This window comes from Epinephelus fuscoguttatus, linkage group LG1 (assembly GCF_011397635.1).
Source record: "Epinephelus fuscoguttatus linkage group LG1, E.fuscoguttatus.final_Chr_v1".
NCBI lineage: Eukaryota > Metazoa > Chordata > Actinopteri > Perciformes > Serranidae > Epinephelus > Epinephelus fuscoguttatus.
The window spans coordinates 4748287-4770935 of record NC_064752.1 but is presented as its reverse complement, the minus strand read 5'-3'; the positions used below and the strand labels follow the sequence as shown (position 1 = coordinate 4770935).

The 22649-nt window shown below is 39.3% G+C and overlaps 1 protein-coding gene across 5 annotated transcripts in view; it reads right to left on the bottom strand.

Annotated features, from left to right (window-relative positions):
• The window catches only part of LOC125896893 (uncharacterized), a 130863-nt gene that overhangs the window by 66842 nt on the left and 41372 nt on the right, over positions 1-22649 (bottom strand). Inside the window, exon 4 of one of the 5 annotated variants that reach the window (XM_049589854.1) lies at positions 7220-7498. The exons of 2 other annotated variants lie outside the window; for them this stretch is intronic. In XM_049589854.1, coding sequence (XP_049445811.1) covers positions 7220-7498 — 279 coding nt within the window. Of the gene's footprint in view, positions 1-7219; positions 7499-17623; positions 17969-22649 lie in introns of all 5 variants that reach the window. 2 more of the 5 variants (XM_049589875.1, XM_049589883.1) reach the window with 2 other exon arrangements.

Here is a 22649-nt window from a genome sequence, read left to right as displayed (position 1 = left end):
GGGCTGGAGCCTATCCCAGCTGACATCGGGTGAGAGGCAGGGTTCACCCTGGACAGGTCACCAGACTATCACAGGGCTGACACATAGAGACAAACAACCATTCACGCTCACATTCACACCTACGGACAATTTAGAGTTATCAATTAACCTAGTCCCCAATCTGCATGTCTTTGGACTGTGGGAGGAAGCCGGAGTGCCCGGAAAGAACCCACGCTGACACGGGGAGAACATGCAAACTCCGCACAGAAGGGCTCCCACGCCCGGGATCGAACCGGCAACCCTCTTGCTGTGAGGCGAGAGTGCTAACCACCACACCACCGTGTCGCCCGTCTAGTTAAAATATTGATTTTTTTTATTATTGTTTATTTATTTTTATGGTAGATTTGCTTATGGGGTGATTTTGAAGGAGTAATTGAGTTAATCTTCTCATAAGTGGATGTAATATGTAGAGATGCCATCTAGGCCGTTTTTCTTCGTTTTGTTTTTTTTAAAGTCTATATTTTGCTTTACAAAAACGTGAAAAAGCAGCTGTGACCAAGCTATCACGAGATGAGTAGTATTGTAAGCATAGTTAGTAGCGATATACTTCAGTTTGTCTGTGTGTTTTTGTATGCAAGCGGGTCTGCTGCGGTCTGCTGACAGTCCAAAATGGTGGCGGTAGGACGAAACCGTGGGCGAGTCTGGTGCTATGGGGCGTTCTATTGAGCTTCACCTCTTGGTATCTATGCTCTTTGACCGTATCTCGTGCTAAGCAAAGTGTGATTGGCTGGAAACATGTCACATGGGAACAGATGCCTTCAGGGCTCACAAAAAAAACTCTGGCATACTGATTACAACCACACGTTCATGAAATGGTCAAATTATCGTACATTTGGCATTATTTGGGATTACTGATCATACATCGCACAGAGGGCCAAGTTATCGTACAAATACGATAATTATCGTACACCTGGCAATGCAGAGTCCTGTCACCATGACACGCTGTTGAACAGAGCTCTGTATGAGTCCTGTCCACAGCCTGTGTGCCTGGAGACTGTTTAAAGATCAAACCTCTTTATCTCATGAAAATATGCAGGACAAGCAAAAAGGGTCCACAGTCTCCATGTGAGTGCAGAGAAGAGGGGGGCATTTAATCTCAAAATGTTTTGCTCCGGTTTACGAGTTAAAGCACATTTCCTTGAATGGATAGGTGTTTCTCAAGGATGGATCCTCAAACGGCCGAATTTGAAGGACCCACGTCATCGACCCCCGCCGAGGGACTGTTCCAATGTCAAGGATCCTTACTGCACGAGGGACTGAGTCACTGAAAGTCCTTGGCAGCGGTCGAAAAGTCCCTCGTCTTTTCCTAACCACTTTTCCTTGACCTCGATGGAAGACGTCCTGAGGTCAAGGGAAGATGTGAAGGAGAATTCATAAGGACTTACGAAAAGACAACGGCGGTGCTGAGAGAATTGGACTACACTTACACTGGGCTACGTAATGATGCAATGGCGGATGTTATTGACGTGGGTCTGCTGTGGTGAAACTACAATTTTCTGAAGATGGACTACAAAAATCGCATCTTAGATAATGCGCCCTGTACGTTCTCATCGTGTTGTTTCATGCAGCATATATAAACATGGACAACATGGTGAAAGACATTATTTAATTACTAAGGTCGGAATTTAATTTTAAAAATCGGAATATAGGCTACCAGCCACAAACTGAAACGAAATTGTATCCCAAGTAGTAAAATGCATTAATGATATTACTAAAGGCTGGCAATACAACAACGCTCAAATGACTGATGCAAACTGAGCATATGTTACGGTGTGTGTCCCCTTCGTCCACAGCTGTGTTCAACTTGTTTGTTTCATAACAGGATATACATTTATTAAATGCATTATTTTGTTTGTCCATGAATAAAAAAATAACGGAAATCTTTTTCCATTTTTCCTCTTCAAATGGGCAATTGCAATAGAAATTAGGCCACAACCAGTAACCAACTTGTGTTTGGCCTTTTTTGTTATATCAATATTATGTGCCCATACTACATAGATAGACAGATAATAAATAATAATATTAATAATAAAAGTGAAAAATAATAATAAGAGATGCTGCTGTGCCTCGTGCGTAAATGCGCACAGCGTCTCTCTTGGGGAAACGCGCTTATAGTTTCTGCTGCGGGGTGGGGTGTTCGCTGCAAGTATTTAATAAGCTCAAACAGATATCTTTTAACGTTACAGTCTTTTGTATAGTGCCCAGTTCTCTCTCTTTGTTATGATCCTAGCTCTACAGGGAAACACTGTACAGGGGACTAAAAGTGGGAAGCTGCGCATTTACACACAAGGCACAGCACCGTACTTCACTGATTATCTATCTACTATTTTCAATTCAATTTTATTTTTAAAGTGCCAAATCACAACAAAAGTCATCTCAGGGCACTTTACACATAGAGCAGGTCTAGATAATACTCTTGAATCTATCTATCCATCCATCCATCCATCCATCCATCCATCCATCCACACAGCCAATGCCAATGTTTTGAGATGCAGCAGGGGCAGATAATATAGATATAACAATAAAGGCGAGGTAGGTTTACTGGTTTTGGTTTAATTTCTATTTCAATTAGCCATTTGAAGACGAAAACGGGAAGAGCACGCGGATTTCCGTTTTTTCTCATTCACACGAAAATCAGAAAATTAAAATAGGCTAATGCATTGTATATTTGTTTATCCTGTTATAAAACAAGTTAAACACAGCTGTGGACGGAGGGTACACCTGTAACGTGTGTAATTTGGACCCAAAAGCAGTTCACTGGAAATCGGGAACAGCTGGTAATGACCTTTAATATCACGGCAGCAAAACAGGAACTTGAGTAGATGAATGAACTCAGACAGTTCAATCTTCAGGCTAATAGCCCACACTAGCCTCGCGTCACCCACACACAGTCTCTGGGTCTCAGGCTTGAGGAAGGGATTAAGCCGAACCCGGCTACAGGGCCAAGGGGGGGACGTGAGCCCTCGGACCAAGGCACCTTTTAACCGTTTGTTTTCTGGGAATAACTGACACAATCAGAAACCACAAACAAGTCGTTTTTTTGTTTTTGGCCAAAAAACAAACAAACAAACAAACAAAAAAAAACGAAAAAAAAAGTCTTTTTTTGTTTTTTTTTCATTTTTGGCAAAAAAATGAAAAAACGAAATTCAGCTCAGTTTCTTGTTTTCTGATCCTACTGCAAAAAATTTACCACTCCATATTTCGTTTCATTGGTGGGCAGGCTCTCAGCGCTCCCTTACTTCTGATTGGCTAACGTGCTCTGTCACTTACATTTGGGCTGTGCCCTTCAAAATAAGGTTACCTCTTGGCCTTTACGCCAGCAGGGTGTGTCTGCAGACTTGGAGACTGGAGATCTGGACCCGCAGTTCTAGGCCCCTTGTATTTCGCGACAGCGCCCTCCATTTCATTGGAAGCCAACATACTATTACAACTATTGAATATCGACGACGATGATCCGAGTGTGAGTTTTGAATGTGAATCACATTATTGGTTTAATGCCATCCAAACTATTTTGTTGACTTGAATTAGACAGTGAAATGTTTAACAGTGATATGTTTAAAATGATATGACTGTCTTTACCACGATAGTCTGAAAGGCACGTCAAATATGGGTTAAAGTAGTAGGTAATAGTTTAGCTTGTTAGCAATGAACTGTTTGACCTGCACATTTTGTTTCATGAAACCGAAGCACGATGACGAATAATTTTAGCATGTGCTTCAAATTAAACATGAATAAATGATTAAAGCAATGAAGTGGATGATATGAGAAAAACATGTATAGGCTTACGTTTTCATACGAGCATGAAACTGTTTACATATTGGCAATTAGTGTACTTTATGCTAAAAGTTAATTTTGTATTCATGTATATCATGTAATACACCTACACACGTTTTTCCTTTATTATTCATAATATTATATATCACGTGTGTTTATATCACTACATTGATATTACTCTATAGCATATATTTAGAGATTTTGTGGACAGAAATTAAGCTCATCCAGCGCAGATGATCAGAAATGTATTTTTGTCTATTATTAGGTTTTGGCCTTGTTTATGTGTGTAAAATGGTTGAAAAATCTTAACTTTGACTAATTAGGCACTCTCTTTTTAAGGTGCACAGAGGCACAGACTTAGGCTATATATATTAAAAAAACAAACAAACAAAACGACTAGATGGTTCTTCTTACTCCACCATAGCAGGTAGTGTGAATCTCTAAACTGTCTGCACAATTATTATCAAGTGTCTCCATGTGACCACAACTGAGGGGAAAGTCCAGTGACAGCTTAACTCTAACTGATAGTAGCCTATAGTAAATGCCTTTCCATAGATGTACATCATCTGGCTGTCAACAGAGGCCTATTCATTCGTATTTGTATTTTTGATGACAACTTTGATGCAGTGCGACACCTGCTGGTCATTTTTAATAACTACTTTTGGAGTGCTTGCTGTCATGTTGATAGTTTTACCGAGAGCAGACTTCACTGTTCACGGTCCACCCTGAAGAAAACTTACTATAGAGCTTTCATTTTCATGGTCTATCAGCTGCATATTAACAGGCAATACAATAAAACGCTGTTGCATTACTTCATTGCCTGTCTGTGCGTCTGCAGCCTCCGGGTCTGCAGAGACATCCTGCTGGCGTAAAGGCCAAGAGGTAACCTTATTTTGAAGGGCACAGCCCAAATGTAAGTGACAGAGCACGTTAGCCAATCAGAAGTAAGGGAGCGCTGAGAGCCCGCCCACCAATGAAATGAAATATGGAGTGGTAAATTTGTTTTTACAGTAGGATCAGAAAACAAGAAACTGAGCTGAGTTTCGTTTTTTCTTTTGGCCAAAATCGAAAAAAACGACTGTGTCAGTTATTCCCAGAAAACAAACGATTAAAAGGTACCTTGGTCTGTGAAGAAGTGCAGGTTTAGTTTATTTGTTTTGCAGATTATTGTCTTTACACAGTTTACACAGTAATTCAAATAAGGAAAACCAAAAGCATAATATACGGGCGGCACGGTGGTATGGTGGTTAGCACTCTTGCCTGAATGTGAGCGTGAATGGTTGTTTGTCTCTATGTGTCAGCCCTGTGATAGTCTGGTGACCTGTCCAGGGTGAACCCTGCCTCTCGCCCGATGTCAGCTGGGATAGGCTCCAGCCCCCCCGCGACCCTCAAGAGGATGAAGCGGTCATTAAATATTACCAGGAACTATCACTGTGTGTATTTAGAGTTAAAGTTTGGTCCTAGTTTTTAGTTTGAGTTCAGTTTCTAGTCAAGAAATAAAAGAATAAAATCATCAATAACTAAAATCATATCTACGTCTTTGAGTGTGCGTCTGTTGTTTGTTCTGTGATTCATGTGTGAGACTGAAACACTGCAGTTTGGAGCAATGATTAATGAAGCACTCTCTCTCACTCTTATGTAATCTGATTACATCTAATACACATTACAGAGCCTCAGTATATTTTACTGTTACATTCATTTGTCACATCCTTTTTATCTTCTCACTGGTGGAACAAAAACATCACTGATTTCAGTCACTAAATGAATGTGTGATGTTTTCATGTTGATCATCAGGATCAGGTTGTGACAGCTGTTTATTAATCTGTTACTGGGTTTGTCTCAAGTATTTACTATATTATATGGAACATCTAGTTAGTTTCAGACCAGCGATTTACTAAACCAGGCTGCAACGTTCAATCTTAAGTCACGTCTGAGCTCTTGGTCATGTGTTAAGTGGTTGCCAGGCAACATCAGCATCAGTGTCCAATCAGAAAGCTATAAACAATACAAACATGTCAATTATTTCAGCATCAGCAGCTGCATCATAACTTACAAGAAATATGTTTTAAGCTTTAAACAAACACATAAACACTTTGTCAATGTACAGAATGTTATACTGTGTCTTTCTAGATGAATGTATTCAGGAATGTTTTAGTTTAGGAATAATATGTAATCATGTAGTTTAGAGTTAAATCTGCTGCCTGACAGACAAAACTGGGCCGTTAAGTGTAACATTATTGTTGCAATGACTTTTAGCAAGAAATGATTATTCTGTAAAATGTGATTTAACTGCACTTAAAGTGATTCACATCCACTTGTTTAACATGTGATGTATATTGAGTGAGAGTTAAACTGTGTGCTGATGTTTGTTGATTCATGTTTTCATCATCACAGTTTGACAAGTGGAGCTTGAACACTAGAAGTCATTTGACACCAGTGTCATGTCAGATCATTCTCTATTAGCTCTTCTACTCACTCTGAGCAGCTCACATATTGTGTTTTCTGTAGACAACAATCAGCTCCTCCACAGTTACATGGACTAGTTAGTATGTGCTCATATTTCTAACAACAATCACAAAGCTTTTCATTGCCAAAGTATTATGGGAATTAGAGCAGACAACAGTACAGGCCTTGTTTAGTTCATGTTGTGCTCTCAACTGTAAAGTAGAAACAGACTGTAGAGAAAAGGAGGTGAGAATCAGAGCTGACCTTCAGTCTGTGCATGACACTGAAGAAGGCAAGGAAATTACATTTGGCTTCTTTTATGGTGTCATATGGAATAGTTTGTGTTTTGATACTATGAGTGTGACGCTGCACAACACTTGTCAATGTTCATCATGTGTGTCCTCAAATCTTTCCTCTGAAACATGTTTACAGACAGTAAATGTAACACTGTGAATGTGACTGCACATCATGTACAGCACATATAGTATTAGTGTAGAATCACAGCTGGAGATCATCGTCACAATGATTCATGATGTTCATGCTCCTAAAAGGTGAATTCACACTCAACACAAAGTTCACTTTTGTCTCCATTTCATCTGTGAATCTGACTGTTGGACTGTTTTTACACTTTGTGTTTATTCAGCACTAAAATACTGACCACACAGACGTTAGCTACAGCTGGCTGACAACGTTCACACTGACTGTGTGTGTGTAACAGTTCATACTGAAGTAGAAATGTATTACAGACTCCAGTTCTTTCTGTTATTTCCCTCCAGACTCTGATTCTTCCTCTGATCTCTGTAGATTAATCAAGTGAAGTTTCAGCCTCGGTATAAGAGTGAAGTTTTCACTCAGTTTGAAACATTTTCAAGTTGTGCAGATGTTTTCATCACAATTTTTGACAACTAATCACATACAAGCAGTTGAAAATACTTGTTACATTATGGAAAATAAGTCTTACCATTGACAGACACATGAGTGTCGTCAGAAATCTGATGGCAGATTTCCTCCTGTGTAGAGACACAGCTGTAGTTGTCCGTCTTGGTCACAGTAGTTTGGAGGATGATGTCATAGAGGCCTCCTCTGTCTGTGACCTGTGGTTCTTCAGCAAGAAGGATCTTTCCAGAACTGTCCTTCCACTCTACTTTAGGTTTTGGAGAAGCCCCTCGAACAACACACTGCAACAGCATCCCATCCGTTGTTGGACGAAGTATTCTTAAATACGGCTTTGGACATGTGCCTGTGAACATACAAACAATTAAAGATTAAAAAGGACACCAACAGTATCATAAATGTAACATTGCTGTGTTTATTGTTCATCACTCCTCTGCTTATACATGTGGATTAAAGGAAAAACACAGAGAATCACAAAAAGTACAATGCAGGGCTCAAACTCATTTACCATCCTTGTTTGACAGATATGTAAAAAGCAAGCAAGCAAACAAACAAACAAAAACATTGCGAACTCCTTCAACAGTCCTACATTTGTCCTATATTTATTTATTTAATTTAATTTAACCACCCCCATCTTCCCTACTGTACAAATCAAACATCTGTTGTTTAAACTTTCTTTTAAACTCACTTAGGTTTTTACTATTTCTAATGCTTTCGGCCAAACTATTCCACATAATTACTCCAAAACTGAGACACTTATAGATTTAAGGGTTGTTCTTGTGACCTGCTGTGCTAGTTTATGTTTACCCCGAAGGTCATATCTCTTGGCACTTTCTCTTTCACAGAAAAGTCCTTGGATGATAACAGGTAGTTGATTATGTTTTGCCCAATAGGCAATTTGTACAGTTTTTAATTTAATCAAATCTAGAAATTTCAATGCAGCTGCCCTCAAGAACAAGTCATTAGTATGTTCATTCTACTTTACATTGCAAAAAGATTGCTCTTTTCTGTAGGATAATCAATGGATGCAAATTGGTGTAGTATGTGTTGCCCCAGACCTCCACACAGTAATTCAAATAAGGAAAACCAAAAGCATAATATACGGGCGGCACAATGGTATGGTGGTTAGCACTCTCGCCTCACAGCAAGAGGGTTGCCGGTTCGATCCCGGGCGTGGGAGCCCTTCTGTGTGGAGTTTGCATGTTCTCCCCGTGTCAGCGTGGGTTCTCTCCGGGCACTCCGGCTTCCTCCCACAGTCCAAAGACATGCAGATTGGGGACTAGGTTAATTGATAACTCTAAATTGTCCATAGGTGTGAATGTGAGTGTGAATGGTTGTCTGTCTCTATGTGTCAGCCCTGTGATAGTCTGGTGACCTGTCCAGGGTGAACCCTGCCTCTCACCCAGTGTCAGCTGGGATAGGCTCCAGCCCCCCCGCGACCCTCAAGAGGATGAAGCGGTTAGAAGATGAATGAATGAATGAAAAGCATAATATAGTGCAAGTAAAGACCGATAATTTAGTATATGCTTGACTCTTCGCATGACACCAACACTCCTTGCAACTTTGGAACAAACATTTTTTATCTGAGGTTTCCAGCACATTTTTTCATGGATTATCACTCCAAGGAATGTAGTTTCTTCTACGTTGTCAATTATTACATTGTCAATTTTAATTTGAACCGAGACATCAGTTTTGTGTTTACCAAATAACATAATCTTTGTTTTATCCAAATTTAGAAATAGTTTGTTCAAAGTGAACCAGTTTTTCAACTTATTAATTTCATATGTGGTCGTTTCCAGGAGTTGCTGTAAATTTTCGCCGGAGCAAATAATGTTGGTGTCATCAGCAAAGAGTACACATTTCATCACATTTGATATCAAACAAATATAATTAATATACAATATAAATAAGATGGGGCCTAATACCGACCCTTGAGGTATATCCCTACAGGTTGAAACATGATTATCTATTTGTACAAATTGCTGTCTCTCATTCAGATAGCTTCTCAGCCATCCTAGAGCAATACCCCTAATACCACATCGTTCCAGCTTGCTTAACAAAATTTTATGATCTATGGTATCGGATGCCTTTTTAAGATCAATGAAAATACAGACTACAAATTTCCTTTTATCAGTACAATTTGTTATTTCTTCAACCAAGTCTATTAATGCCAGAGCAGTTGATCTTTTTTTCCTAAATCCATATTGGCAGTCTGAAAATAAGTTATATTTCTCAACAAATACGTTCAACCTACTAACAAAAAGCTTTTCTATAATTTTTGAAAACTGTGAGAGGAGTGAAATGGGCCTGTAATTTGTAAAAAGATGTTTGTCACCTGTTTTGAATAATGGGATTACCTTAGCGGTTTTCATTTTACTTGGAAAAATTCCTGTGTGGAAGGACAGATTACAAATATATGTGAATGGTTTAACAATTCCAGCCATGACCTTTTTGATTATTGTTATATCAAAATCATTAAAATCTGTGGATGTCTTTTTATGACAATTATTTAGTATGCTAATTATATCATTTTCATCTGTTGGTTTAAGAAACATTGTATGCAGATTTCACTCCACTAATTCCCCTGGTGACCCGGAATTTTCCGTTCCACTCTCAATGATTTTTTCAGAGAGCTGGGGCCCAACACCCACAAAAAATTTGTTAAAACCTTTTCCCATACATATTTCCACTGTTATGGATTCATACACATCTTCCACAGCCACAGACATGTTTTCTATCACCTTGTAATCAAAGTTTTTGTCTATATATAGTGCAACACCACCACCATTTTTACATTCCCTGTTTGTGTAAAATACCCCCTAATTGCAAAATCTGTTCCTTTGCTTGATTTTAACCAGGTTTCAGACATAGCTATTATGGTAAATTAAATTGGTCCAGACAATGTATTATAGAGTCATAATTTGCATAGAGACTTCTGCAATTAAAGTGTATAAGAGATATTTTATTTTGCAGATCAATGCATTTATTAAAATTTGTTTCTGAGTAATATTTACAGCTATGGTTAAATTTTGCATAGAAATTATTATCTGGATCAATTTCATCCATCGTGCTATGAGGTTTGTAGTCTGTAAACACAGAAGTTTCCATTTCTAGATTGTCGTGCTCCATCCACAAGGAGTTTTCATTCACAACATCAGTCCCCTTTAGGGAAGTATGATCATCAACAGACATGCACCACACTTATCCAAATTAGCGGGCATAACGGGAAGTGGTCAGACAATACACTAGGCAGGGAGCAGCCGCAACACATAAAACAAACAAACACACAGACAGGAAAACAATTGTGAAAAAATACACACACCTCCGCACACATACACATACACAACATTACACTTACCCCCCCACACACACAGACACCCACAGACAACACAGACAGACATTAATAAAAACGACGACAAAGAGCAAAACCTCAATGAAAAAAAGAAAAGCGGAGCTCCACAGAGCTCGGTCTGCAACTTAAGCTTTAGGGGCTGGCCTACTGTTAAGATTAAAATAAATTAAAGAAAAAAAAATACAGTAATAATAATAATAATAATCTACACCAGGCAAGAATGTAACTAACAAACTTTTCATATCACCCCTTTTATTCAGTGAGCAGGATCATATATAAATCCGACAGGTGACCTATTGGGTTATACGTGAATGAGGGCTATAGTCCCTTCGTTTGTTTCTCCTCAAAACGGCAAATGAGAAAAAAAAAAGAAAAGAAAACGGAGGACAAAAAAAAAAACAAGGCAAAACAAACAGAAAATGGAGAAACAATAATAATCATAATAAAATAATACGTAAAAAAAAAAAGGGTTAAATGAAATAATAACCTAATGGTAATAAAATAAAATAAATCAATTCAATTGCCGTAGGTATTCACGACATGTCTTTACGTCAGCTCACTGGAGCTTAGTGACATGATTTACGGCAGACGATACTTTTTATGACAAACACAAAGTAGAAAGGCACTCTTCCAACCTCGTAATAAAGGTTCAAAACAAAAGTAAAGTTTAAGTCATTAAATCCCCTAGACTCCAAGTCATTCTTCAAGGTGCATAATCTGTTAGTAGCAAGAAGTAGATAAACAGTCCTTCAGTAAGATAGGGGAGCAAAAGAAAACAAAAAAAGGAGAACAAAAGTTAGTTAGTCACCGTGGGGCTATGGAGATTTCATCTGGATGTCCCGGAGGAAAGCGTCGGCATCACCCGGAGAGTTGAAGATTGTGGATTTGCCATCAGTAAATACTCTAAGCCTGGCTGGATAGAGCAAGGAGTATTTTAGATCCCGGTCTCAGAGTTTTTTCTTGACCGGATCAAACTCCCGACGTTTCTGTAGCAGTGCCGTGCTGAAGTCGGGGAATATGTGGACTCGCATATTGTTGAACATCAGCTCCTTCTTCTCCCGGGCCAAACCCAGGATCTTCACCTTATCTTGGAAATTAAGGACTTTGACAAGGATTGGCCTCGGACTGGCTTTAGCATCCTGGTGACAGAATGTTGGAGTACGATGAACTTTATCCAAAGTCAGCGGGGAGGAGAAATTCTCCTCTCGGTTTTCGGCTTCATCGACCTTTTCCCTGAGGTAGGCATTTTCCTCCTCCATAGTCTTAACCAGTTTCTCCAGGTCTAATATATTATCTTGGTTTGAGCTGACTCTATGTTCAAGTTCCGCGAATTGATCACCCATTATGGATAGTTTCCCATTCATAGTGTTCAAGCTCGTTTGTATATTATCCATTATAGGATCTCAATGGGACAGCAATTTAAATTTAAGTTGCTTGATGGCGTCCAGGATGAGCTGATTGAAGACCACCGGTGCCTGATCCATAATCAGGATATTAAACAAAGAAATGTATGCTCACACTGTTACCTTGGGATAAGATGAAGTCTGTTCTAATATCTTATCAAAGTGAGGTAATCAGAGGTAATCGGAGCACGGATATTACAGAGGCCAAACTAGATTAATTTATGAATGCAGACCGAGACACAGCAAACGCTCACGCCAGTGTCACGGCTGCCATCTTTTTTCCTCCTAAATAAAAACTATCAGCCAAACGCTCAGTGACTTTTAGGCAGTGGACACACAGATCTTATATTCCATCACAAATATCTCCACTACATCTCAGAGATAAATATTGTTTAATACAAACATTATAGACCATGATGCATTGCTGTAGATTAAACTACCCAACAGGATATAAGGGAGTTAAAATGAGCACAACCTTAAACATCGACAGCAGCAAAATGACACGAACACATTAATGCAGCAGTAAAATGAATCCAGAAACATCAGATAGAAGGAAAACACTGACAGCATGAAACAGTTTACTGCACAATCACAACTGTTCATTTAAGTGCTTTAGGTACATTTTGCTAACAACACTTACTTTGACTGCAGGACATTAGTTTTTAGTGGGGCATTTATAATGTGGTATTAGCACGTTTAGTTCTTCTTTCATCATTGGTTTTTGACCTTATGTTCATAGCTTTTTGTCCCGAATTCATGTCATAACAATGAATCAGTGATGCTGACAGAGCAGCTGGATTAAAGAATCCTCAGTGTAAACACCCTTTATGAACTCTTCTACAACTGAAAATGGGCTCAATCACAACATTTCAGAGTTTTGTCACTGACTGTAGTTTGTTGTGAATGAGAGTCTGAACTGTTCATTAATGACAGTGCTGTCTTTAAACACGGAGCAAGAGGTGCACTTCCTGTAAATTGTTGTGTGTGTGTAAGAGCAACGTAAAAATATAGCCGCAGTAGCAACTCTGGGGTTCAAGCCAGCATGGATCTTTAACAGCTGAAAGCTGGGTAGGATCAAGACCTTTGACAGTTCAGGACGCCTGAATTAAAGATCACCAACAGGTTTTATGACAATCAGACAGATGCTCATTCATTTACGGTTAAATCTCCACCGGGCCACGCTCTTCTTTGGAAACACTGTTGCTTCCTATTGGTCGGCTGCAGAAACATTTTGATGATGACATTCTTTAATGACTTAATTGAAAAAGTCCACCACGTTTGTTGATGTTTGAACAAACTCTCAATGATTTTTGGCCGAATTTTGAGAAAGACCATTGCACTTGTTTGGAACTTCTGGCTGTCTATCTATTTACTGATTTCAAAATAATTTCACGCACATGGTTCATAATTATTATTCAACATACAAGTTTTGTGATGATTGGACAATCAATTTGATTTATAATCTGATTCGTGTTATCCCAAGCCCATTTCAGGCAACATCACAACATATATATATATATATATATATATATATATATATATATCCAAAGTGGATGCAATTAACCAATCCCGGACCCAGAGCTCAGTTCCATTTTTAAAGATCCATCTTTATTTGTGTACACAAGAGGACAAAACTTAAAAGACCGTTTGGTTCATGCTAATTTTTCTAACAAGAAAAAACATAATCAGCCACAACAAACTCGTTTAAGTCCTCTTCCGAATGGAAATTATAGATGTGGAAATTGCGCACAGTGCAACAACACTTTTAAATCAACATACTTTCGTCATCCTCTCACTGGAAAAACGTTTCCTATTAAGAGTATCATCACTTGCGCGTCCACTCATGTTGTGTACATGATTCACTGTCCGTGTGGCCTCGCCTACGTAGGTAAGACCACCAGGAAACTTAAACAGAGAATCAGTGAATACAAGAGTGCAATACGTCGCAAGGATGAAGATTATCCAGTGGCAGTTCATTTTAATGAGATGAGACATGACGTGGCCTCCCTCTGCTTTTGTGGGATCGAACAGGTTTGGTTGCCACCTAGGGGCGGAGACCACGACTTGCTCCTAAAAAGAAGGGAAGCATTCTGGATTTTTACATTACAGACACTGTCTCCAAAAGGATTGAATGATGAGTTATTGTTGAATGTAATGTTGTAGATTTATTGCTTATCTGCTGTCTTACCTGGTTGTTATATTGGTCTACTGCAGGGAGAGTCAGCCATTCAGAGCATTTTTTGCTGTTTTTCCGCCTGGTACATTCTGGGGCTGTTGGAAATGCTGAAAAAATTCTCTCCTTTCTTCAGCCTTGATACATTTTTTTATTCGCTTGTAAGTATGTGTATATTTGCTATTTATTCTATTGCCTACAGTCTTTAGAAAATCTAAAATATTTTTGTACTCTAAACTATTAATGTTTTCATAAAAAATTTGAAAATGTGGCTGTTTATTAATGATTGCTGTTGTTCTCTGACAGGTGATGCTCATCAGAAATGTTGAGCCCTCCAGTCCTCTGATTGGTTAATTGCATCCACTTTGGATATATATATATGAAATGTTGTGATGCTGCCTGAAATGCCTGATGAAGGTCACACCGACCGAAACGTTGCTTAAATAAAAATAAGAGATAATTTGAAATTGGGTAGAGGACAAAATGCCACCATTGTTGTGCTTGCCTCTGCTTTGCATTTACTGGTTAGATAATGTGTATGATTTGAATATTTAATTTTTGTTTAATCTGTGTCCCACTAGATTTGCTTTAATATAACTCTCATGTCATTGTGAAATACATACTAGCTATAGGAAAATATCAGTATAATGAAGTGCTTTGCAGATAAACAGTAGACTTAGGCTAATGCATATGATGAAGTGTTTGAGGCAGTGGCTGTCCTATTATAAACAGTTAGTCAATATAGGTAATGGATATGAAAGTCGTTGCCAGATGGTTTAAAAGGGAGTAGAGTGTCTCATAGTTTTTTATTTGTCATCAGAAAATCCTAATGTTTGGGTATTTCATTTAGCTCTTGCTAATCTCTTTTTTTTTTTTGTATTTCTAAATTATACGCAGGGTCAATGCTAAAATATGTTCAAGGAGGAGCACGTGGCCAAGAGGGCCTCCGTGACCAATTATGCTTAGGGCCTCCCAATGGTTAGCAGCGGCCCTGTATTAATAACAATAACTTCTTTTAGTATGAGTCCGATTCTGATTCTGCTAAATCTGTTTTTTTGTTATAACCATATAAGAAATTTGTTATAGCAAAAGCTGATCAATGCACAATAAGTGATGTGAAGTCGAACACTTAGAGGAATGATCCCAGTCACTTCAACACAGTGAGGTTTACAGATTTAGGCCATGTTAACACGAAAACCATCCGTTGAAAATGGAATCGTTTCTCATTTTCGTTTTGACAAAAGTTCCGCGTTCAGACGACATCGTTTTGACGATAGTCGTGCACATGGATCCGAGAAAATGACCAAAAACGCTGTAGTATATATGTCAGCCCAGCAGGTGGCAGTGTGACATTATAATGAAACAACACGCGCCTGCGCACATGCGCTTCCTTCTATAGAGCGGTCATGTATAAACAAACAAAGTGGCAACCGCACAAACGTTTGTCTGGACGTGCGATGAGGTGGAGTTGCTACAGTAAATCTACACTTTGCTGGAGGAGCGTTGATAAATTCAACAGGCTGAGCAGCACTAACACAGCTCAGGAGTCCGCCATTGTTGTTGTGATGGTCGACTTTCTCACGCATGCCTAGTGACTGGAACGTAATGCACATGTGCAAAAACTCTCTGTTTTCAGAGGAACTGCATATTGCAAGATTACCTGACAACAGAGACGGTGCCGTTTCCAAAAAATTGCACTCTGGAACCTGTTTTCAAAGCGCTGCGTTTTCAGGCACCCAAAACTCTGCTGTCGTGTAAACACAAAATGCAGCCAGGGTATCTGCAGGTTTCAGTAAGTTAAATTTAAGACTTTTTAAGACCTTTTTAATGCCACCTTGAATGGAATTTAAGACCGAAAAAACTATAGGCCTAAATATAAGCGATGGTTGGGGGATCCCGCTGTACTATAACCAGTGCTTAATCTGTAAAATTAGAAGTAGGGGAACACTTTTTTAAACGGCACCAGAGCCGCTTCACTGCGCAACTCCGAATGGAATGGTTGTGACGTCTAGTGTTGTCACGATACCAAAATTGGGACCCACGGTACGATACCAGTGAAAGTATCATGGTTCTGAGTAGTATCATGATACCACAACGAAAATGAGGCAGATGTGCCTTTTGTCATTTATAAAAAGATAAATCACTTTTCTATAATACATCAATGATATTTCAATGGAATAAATTACTTAATGACTTATTCATACTTCAAAAACAGCATCAGTAAGTGATGAACATAGGGGGGATCAAAATAAATAAAATAAGAATCAACCAGCCACCCTCCTCCCCTGACAAGTAAAGAACAGTCCCTAAAGTGCGGTGAGGTTTGTGGGCCGTTACCTGCCACAGAGAGAAATGTGAACGGCAGTCATGACGCCAACAAAAGAGGAAATTAGGCTACTGGACCTGGGGTCGGATTTCTCTGTCGCCGCCGGTAAGCCGTTATTTTGCGCCGCAGAGCCGCCGTAGGCTATTTGACCACCGTATTCCTGTCTGTGACCCCCGTTCAACCCACAACCTGCATGATTCGCCTTTCGTTTCTGCTGCTGGTTCAAATCTGTACTCGCGAGTAAAATGCTCGCACGTAGAGCTCTGTGGAAAACAAATCACTGCCGACAAGTAAAAAGTCATAAATAATAACTTTCACTGCTCAAAGATACTCACATTTCTGGAAAACAAACCACTACAGCAGCATATTGAGTGCCAGGTGGCCAGCGCGCGCCGTTAAGCCCTTTTCACACAGCGCGCGCAAAGCGCAGACCTCCGCTGACGAACCCATTCATTGTGTATGTGCTACTGCCAGCGCGCGCCGTTAAGCTCTTTTCACACAGCGCGCGCAAAGCGCAGACCTCCGCTGACGAACCCATTCATTGTGTATGTGCTACCGCCAGCGCGCGCCGTTATTGGACGGCGCATGGACACTCACAGAAAAGTGCCGCGAGAATAAAAAAAGAAAAGAAAGAAAGTCAGATTAAATATTCCTTCCGCAACAATTTTAAGACCTTTGAGCAATGAATTTAAGACCAATTTAAGACATTTCTAATGAATTTAAGACATTTTCAGGCCTTACTGTTAGATACATGAATTTAAGACTTTTCAAGACTTTTCAAGGATCCGCGGGTACCCTGGCAGCTTAAGTTTACCGTTTTCAGTTGAAATCGTTGTCGTATAAACAGGACCTTAACGTGTTTTTGAATGATATCAGGCCTGTGATCACATGTGAGAGGTAAAGAGTGATGTCATCAAAATCAGGACTTGACCCGGGATGTTTTCATGTGATCTGTCTTTTAAGGCACGATCTAAAAGGCAAAACAAAACCGTTTTTGTGTCTTATCATCAACTCTGCAGACAGCTGAAACACAAATGTGTTTCCTTGTTCAGTGAAGTCTTTTTTTCCATCTTAAACAGATTTACATTCACAGACCTGACTGGTTTGTGTCCTGGATGGGTTAAGATCAGGGGACACTTGAAACAAACCAGGTCACAGAAACTGCTGAAATCTCAGAAAATTAGCAATATCTTTGAATGTTTTATCAAAGTACTCACCAACAACAAGCTTAATGTGGAATGTTTGAGGTGGCTGAAGACGTGGAAAATCACAGGTGTAGTCTCCACTGTCGGCCATCTTTGTATTTCTGATGATGATGGAGGCGTTGCCTTGTTTCAGTTCGTCTTGAAAATGAGAGACTCGACCTTTGAACTCCTCACTCTGACCTGATCGCCCGCTGTCGTAAGTGATGCCTGCATCATAAAAGAACACCTCCTTCTGACGACCATCTATCTGAGCAGCTTTCTTCCATTCAAACCGATATGACTCAATGTTCTCCGTGGAGCTGAGGGAACAGGGTAACACAGCATCACTGTCTTGTTCCACTTTGACGACAGCTGGACCTGGAAGATAAGTATCAATCAGTCTGTTGCAGAGTCATCAGATGGAGGAAAACATAATGTGTGTCAGCAGAATTATTTTACAACACCAATGTACAGGCACATCAGTTAGTTTAGTGATGTAATTTACACCATAAGTCATGTCACAACCAGTTATACATAATCTAATAATTTATAACACACAGCTATTGGTTTTTACATAATTTGAACCTGATTGATCTGGTTGAAAACCACTAAAAGGCACTGGTGATGTCACTGCTGCTGCTTTAACTGCTGTCTGTCCCGAGCTGTATCAAACTGTCACAACAAAGACAGAAACATTTGTGGAGCAAATCGGACGAACACTGAATGTTGCCGTGAGTGTTGTGCTTTTATCACCATACATGTTGTGAGCTTATTAACTGTGTAGTCAACTCTGTGTTAACGTAGCTTTACGTTAGCTACCTAGTTAACGTTAGTGTTAATTAATGGAGAAGGCTGGGATTAAATAAGTTTGTACTTCCTCCCATTCCTTTTTGGACATGTAAATTAAATGATTTTATTTGGTTTATTTGCTACTTATATGCTCAGAATAAACTGCTACTAACTAACTAATACTTCTCGACACCACATTCACAACCTAACAAAGAAGCTCAACTACAAATTGTATGTCTATAACAAGATCAGACCATATCTCACCCCTGCTGTTGCAGACACATATCTACATGCAGTCATTCTCTGGATAATATCCTACTGTCTCCCACATGCTCCCTCACCATCAAGGAAACCACTGACGCCATAGCAAGACTATACAGAGCTTACAAGATCCATGGTGACCTCCCTGTTTGGACTCATCACTGCGCTCTCAAACTCCAACGCCTTGGCTTTTCAAAACGACACAAGTAATCCTGCCATTAAATGATGTTTTCAGGTCCTTAACACCAACTCCAATCCTACACTTCCTGCTCTACTTCCAAGTCACAACACAAATCAGCAACACGTCACTAGATCAGTTTCACATGCACTTTTTCCTGTACCACCTTACAAAAACAGTGATGGTCAGAGATCATTTATTCACAGTTACACTGAGAGCTGGAGTGAGATCCCACACTACAATAGAGCAATAACCTCCATCACACGTTTTAAACACATGTAAACACTGTCTGATTGAAGGACATACCTGCAAACCAGTTTAACTGAGTCAGGACAGTTTTAACTGTAACACACAGTGTTTAATTCCTTTCCTGTATAAATAAATGAAATTAAATCCTCCTGATAGCATTTCCTCATTCTTAGCAGTGGTAATAATGAGTGTTGAGGAAGTGCTGTCATGTGAAAAAACACACAAGCACCAAATCTATGGCTGTATAATAGTTTTATATTAGTGAAGGACTGCATTACCTGCTTTTCACAGCACTACAGATATGGTGCAGCTCATTAGCGCCACCTGCTGGTGAGCCATATTAATGCCACTAGTGTGGGTCAAAGGAGCAGAGGAGCACAGTTACCATGTGTGTGTGATTTAGGCTGGAGTTACAGAGCTGTGGAGTAAATCCATGTGATGATGACTTCCTGTTAATAACTGTTTGTTTGCTCCTCTTTGGATTTCATGTGGAAATCTTACATTTCTTTCCTAATCCACACTGTTAAAATACCACGCCAAGTTTCTCTGCTTTATGCTAATTATCGTGTCATTTTGACGACAGTAGTGGTCTGTGTTTATGTGTTTGATGCTGACTTTAACGCTGTAAGTCGTGAGTCATGCTGTTGTCCACCTTTCAGAGTGGCTAATGTGTCCAAATATTGTGTTCAGATCATGTTGTAATGTGTCTTTGTTGCAGAACAGGAACCTGCTGAAAACCAGTTTAACTGAGTCAGGCCAGTTTTAACTGGAACACACAGTTACAGTGATAGCATTTCCTCATTCTTAGCAGTGGTAATAACGAGTGCTGCGGAAGTGCTTTCATGTTTAAAAAAAAAACAACACATTCATCATCTGTACTCAGACCACAAACAGAAATAAACCTGATAAAACAAAGCTGCTGTACTTCAATACAACTAAATAATAAATGTGGTCACTGTTATAAAGGCTTGAACTCTACTGGGACTGTGAGAGTAAGAAGCACCAAATCACACAGTTTTAGTATTTAGTGTAATTTTTATCATCATGCAGTATTTTCACATATTTTTATATTTCAGTTTTATTATTATGTTGTTCTGGTCTTTGTCCTGTTCTGGGTACTGATTTGGTTTGTAGTATTGGTCTTGTCTTAGTCCTGTCTTGGTTTTGTATTGTTCTTATTAGGGGCCAGGCAGCCTAAGCTGCCAGGACCCTATTGTTATCCTGCATGTTCTCCTTCTTCTTCTTCTTTCTTCGTCTTCTTCTGGGGAAATCATACTTCCCATGCTCGAAAAATCACCAAACTTTGCACAAAGGTCCAGTCCCATGCCAGATTGCCTTAGCTACAAAAACAGGCCAATAGTCCTGATGGTGGCGCTACAGCAAGCCTCTAAAGTTCAACATTTTGAAAATTCACAACAAATCAACCATACGTGCTACAGATTTGCAACTTTCACCAAACTGTAGCCCAATACTGAAGAAACTTGTACGTTTAAACCTATTGCAAATTATGAAGTCCATCATTTTTCAAAAACTGTAAAACTTATTAAACCTATCTCCTCCCACAATTTTTGCTCAATTGACACAAAACTTGCTACAGAGCATCTTCAGACGGTCCTACACAAACGATCCACACAGATTTTTGATTTATCGAAAATTGAGCCTACAGTGCATCAAAATGTTTGACTGTAAACGGTACTGTAAACATATACATGCAAATTCTTGCTAAATAAATCTTCAATGATCATGAAAAAAATGACAAAATTTTGGAGTCATGGTAGATGATGTGTGGCAAATTTCAGAATTTTATCTCAAAAACTGAATTTTTGACAGCATTTTGAATTTTGCTCTAATGTGAACAATTGGAGTCAATGTAAAAATGGCAATTTTAAACATCAGTTTTTCACTTATGGAGCAAATCAATCATTGTTACAAACAAATTACCAACATCTCCATGCTGTCTAGATGCAATTTGTGTATTTTTGTCTTAATAACTGAATTTTTGACAGCTGTTTGAAATCTGTCTTTACACACTAACAGCTGCTGTCTTGCACACAGGTGACTGGCTTAGTCAGTTTGTGAAGCTACATGTGACATTTCTGTTTGCCAGTTAGCTCAGTGAGATAGAGGATGGTTCTTGGTGTTGAAGATTGTGAGTTTAAGCCTCAGCTCGTGCAACATTTCCATATGAGAAATCTACCCAAACTTTTCATAAAGGTCCAGTCCCATGCCAGATGTCCTCAACTGGAAACTCAAGCCAATAGTCCTGATGGTGGCGCTACAGCAAGCCTCTAAAATTCAAAACTTTGAAAATACATAACAAATCAACCATATGTGCTACAGCTTTAGAACTTTACACTTTGAAATCTGCTTTTCCATGGCATGGATGGCTTCTGTCTGGCACCCTGATGCTTGGCTTAGTCAATAAGCTCAGTGAGATAGAAGACAGACCTCAGTCTCAGAAGTTGTGAGTTCAAGCCTCAGCTAAGACAGAACAGACATTCTAATGTGAAAGTCCTATGTTCAGGCATCATGCTATGTGGATTAGAGACTAAGGTTAAAATAATTATGATCCAGGCAGTTTTGCACAGAGACAAATACTCTTTATCAACACTTTTATCCCTTGTCTCTTTTCCCTGTTTTTTCTCCTTAGCCTAATTTTATTTGTGTAGTTTTGCTGCTAAAAGGTAATGTTGATTTCCTTTTAAAATGAAGCTGTAATGGTGCATTTACAATTTTACAAATAGGCCTATCTCTGCTATGAATCATTTCATTATTGATTAGCATTCCAGTTATTTTCTATATTAAATGTTTGTCTATAAAATTGTGTAAAATTCATATTACCTTTCCCCAACTCCAATCTGGCATCCACAAACATCTCACTTTGTCTGACTAAAGGTCCAAAACCATGATAAAGCAAGATTTGAGGAGGATATCCTCAAATCTGCGAAGGTAACTCCAACACTGATGCCTGAAACAATCAGCCCATCTTGAAATAGTTGTGGATTAATTATGTGTTTGACTTATTGATTTATTGACTAATCGCTGCAGCTGTAGAATTCCTATAATGAGCTAGAAGAAGTTTTAAACATATATACCGCAGAGTTGTCTCTTGCTAATTGGCTCAGTGAGACAGAGCATAGTCTCTTATGCTTAGAATGCCACCCTTTTTTTTTCATCTTCCTACACTCTGCTTGTTGCTCAGAATTTTGCCTAATTTTGCCTAAAATTGCCCGGCCCGACCATTGCTGCGCAGCAGCTATAATTTTACTTACTTTTGTGTTGTGCCATTATTGGATTGACTAAATATTATTGTGCTCTCTATCTGCTTTATTTGGAAAATTTCAATTAAAAGGTTTTAGAGAAAAAGAAGAAGACAGAGGAGTTGCCAGTGTTCAGCTCTCAGTAAGTCATTTTACACACGAGCGGCACGGTAATGAAATGGTTAACGCTGATGTCGCGCCACAGCAGGCCCTGCGTGTTCCGTTATCCTTCAACCGTTAGGAGACGAGGGTTGTTGTGTGTCTGCATGTGTCAGCACTGACCTGTCAGTGTCCAACAGGATCAATAACCTGTGCTGTGAAC